The following is a 2,120-nucleotide window of genomic DNA, read 5'->3' on the forward strand; positions in this document are numbered from 1 at the left end:
CATGCCTTTGCATCTCGTCTTTCACACTCCCAATGGCTTTTCTCTCTCAGCTGTGGTTTCCCTCTCCCTGCAGAGCACCATGTTGCAGGCCATTGAGCGCTACATGAAGCAGGCCATCGTGGACAAAGTGCCAAGTGTATCCAGCTCTGCTCTGGTGTCCTCCCTGGTATGTACTCCCTGCAGGGCGGGCCGCAGGGACAGCCAAGCTGGGAAGTGGTCGGCTGTGGTGGGACGGGAGATGTTGGGAGCCAAGGGACTGGCGCTGACTTCATAGGAGATCATGAGCCTCTTGGGGCCACAGCTGTAATGGCCAGATCTCTGCATGCTTATCCCTCACTCTTCTATGAAGTGTTGCCAGCAGCACCCTCATGGGGGAAGGCTCATTGCTTCTTGCTATGAGCTGTGATTCCCAATGCTTCCTCTGTCCTTTTCTCACTGGTTGTCTGTGGCTTTATCTCCCCCCAGCACCTGCTGAAGACCAGTTATGATGTGGTGAAACGCTGGGTGAATGAGGCTCAGGAGGCAGCTTCCAGTGACAACATCATGGTGCAGGTAGGAGACCCTCCACCACATAGGGAATAGCAAGCAGGAGGTGGGAGTGGAGCAAACTGCTAGTGCTCAGCCAGGCACTGCTGTGCAGCAGAGAGGATGAAGGGGGCAGAGCACGCTGTGGGGTTGTGACAGTCTCTTTCTCTGTGCAGTACCACGCTCTGGGCTTGCTGTACCATGTGCGCAAGAACGACCGCCTGGCCGTCAACAAGATGCTCAGCAAGTTCACGCGCCACGGCCTCAAGTCACCCTTCGCTTACTGCATGATGATTCGAGTAGCCAGCAAGCTGCTGGAGGAGGAGGCTGGCAGGTGAGGGGGCTCCTTTGCCCTGCTGGGGGAATTCCCGCAGGTCCTGCTTCCATCTCCTCTTGCAGGCTCAATTGCCATCTCATGAGGGCAATTATTTATGTCTTTCTAGGAGAATGCAGCTTCTACTCTATTATTGTTATTATATGGGATGCTTTCATGGTTGTTATAAGGTGTCTTCTGTGAGTCTTGTCTCTCTGCTTGCACGCTGAATACTTTCTTGTCTCTTTGGCCTGTTTTGCGTAGCTGTTCTTTAGTGAGATACTCCATCTCGTTTTCTGTAATTGTAATTCTTCTGTAATTATTTGGCTGCCATGTATGCAGCGTGGCTTCCTGGAGGATAAGGCTTGTGGTGTGAACTGTCAGCTCTTGGTGTGTGAGGGATAAGGAAGATCCCCTGCAGCCTGTAAAGCAGAGGGTGCCTTCTCCAAAGGCAGCCTGACTTCCAGCCCCAGCATGATGCAAGTGTGGTATAATGACCAGTGCAAAATCCAGGAATAGTGGCTGCTTTTACCACAGGCTCTGGTACCTGTTTGCTTCTGGGTTCTTTATTTCTGCTAGTGCCTTTGGTTTAACTCATTCTTGTGGGGTTTTTGTCCCCTAGCCGTGACAGCCCCCTGTTTGATTTCATCGAGAGCTGCCTGAGGAACAAGCACGAGATGGTGGTCTATGAAGCTGCGTCAGCCATCGTGAACCTGCCCAACTGCACGGCCAAAGAGCTGGCTCCGGCTGTCTCAGGTAAATGCGATGCTCGGGGTGAGGGGGCTGTAGGCCTGCAGTGGTGACACCTCCAGATTGCCTCAGAAAACAAGGACCTTGTGTAGTTTCAGGCTTGTAATGCTGCCCAACCCTTTGTTGCTTTATGCTGCTGCTGAGAGCCTGTGGTGTGTGTGAATAGCTTTGCTCCTCTAAAGGTATTTGCCTGGTGTGTTCAAGTGTGGGTTACTGGAGGGGTCTTGAAACGGGGCTGAATTCTAACTGATAAATTGGTAACTGTGCAAGAAGCCAAGGTCTTAGGGTCCTGCCTTCCCAGTTCAGTGCAGTCCAGAGGTTCTCCTGAGCTGGGACTGTTGGCAGGGAGGAGGCTGTGTGTCACCTCTCTGCACCAGGAGGGTGCCCTTTGTGGGCCAGCCCTGGGAGCAGGGTTTGCGTAGGAATGGAGGTTCAAATTGATCAAAGATGACAAGGTGATGGAATTGGCTGTCCTGCAAAGGACAGCAGCACTGTGGGAACAGAGGGAGGTGCGTAAGAGTGAGTTGTCAGC

General features: G+C 52.8%; 1 protein-coding gene across 1 annotated transcript in view; it reads left to right on the plus strand.

Annotated features, from left to right (window-relative positions):
• Positions 1-2,120, plus strand: part of COPG1 (coatomer protein complex, subunit gamma 1) — a gene marked incomplete at both ends in the record, with an annotated part of 12,514 nt that overhangs the window by 2,497 nt on the left and 7,897 nt on the right. The window contains 4 exons of the mRNA XM_010012757.1: positions 74-166; positions 466-552; positions 702-859; positions 1,461-1,594. Of these exons, the coding sequence (XP_010011059.1) occupies positions 74-166; positions 466-552; positions 702-859; positions 1,461-1,594 (472 nt within the window). The remainder of the gene's footprint in view (positions 1-73; positions 167-465; positions 553-701; positions 860-1,460; positions 1,595-2,120) is intronic.

This window comes from Nestor notabilis, unplaced genomic scaffold (genome assembly GCF_000696875.1).
Source record: "Nestor notabilis isolate BGI_N333 unplaced genomic scaffold, ASM69687v1 scaffold28834, whole genome shotgun sequence".
NCBI classification, from domain to species: domain Eukaryota; kingdom Metazoa; phylum Chordata; class Aves; order Psittaciformes; family Psittacidae; genus Nestor; species Nestor notabilis.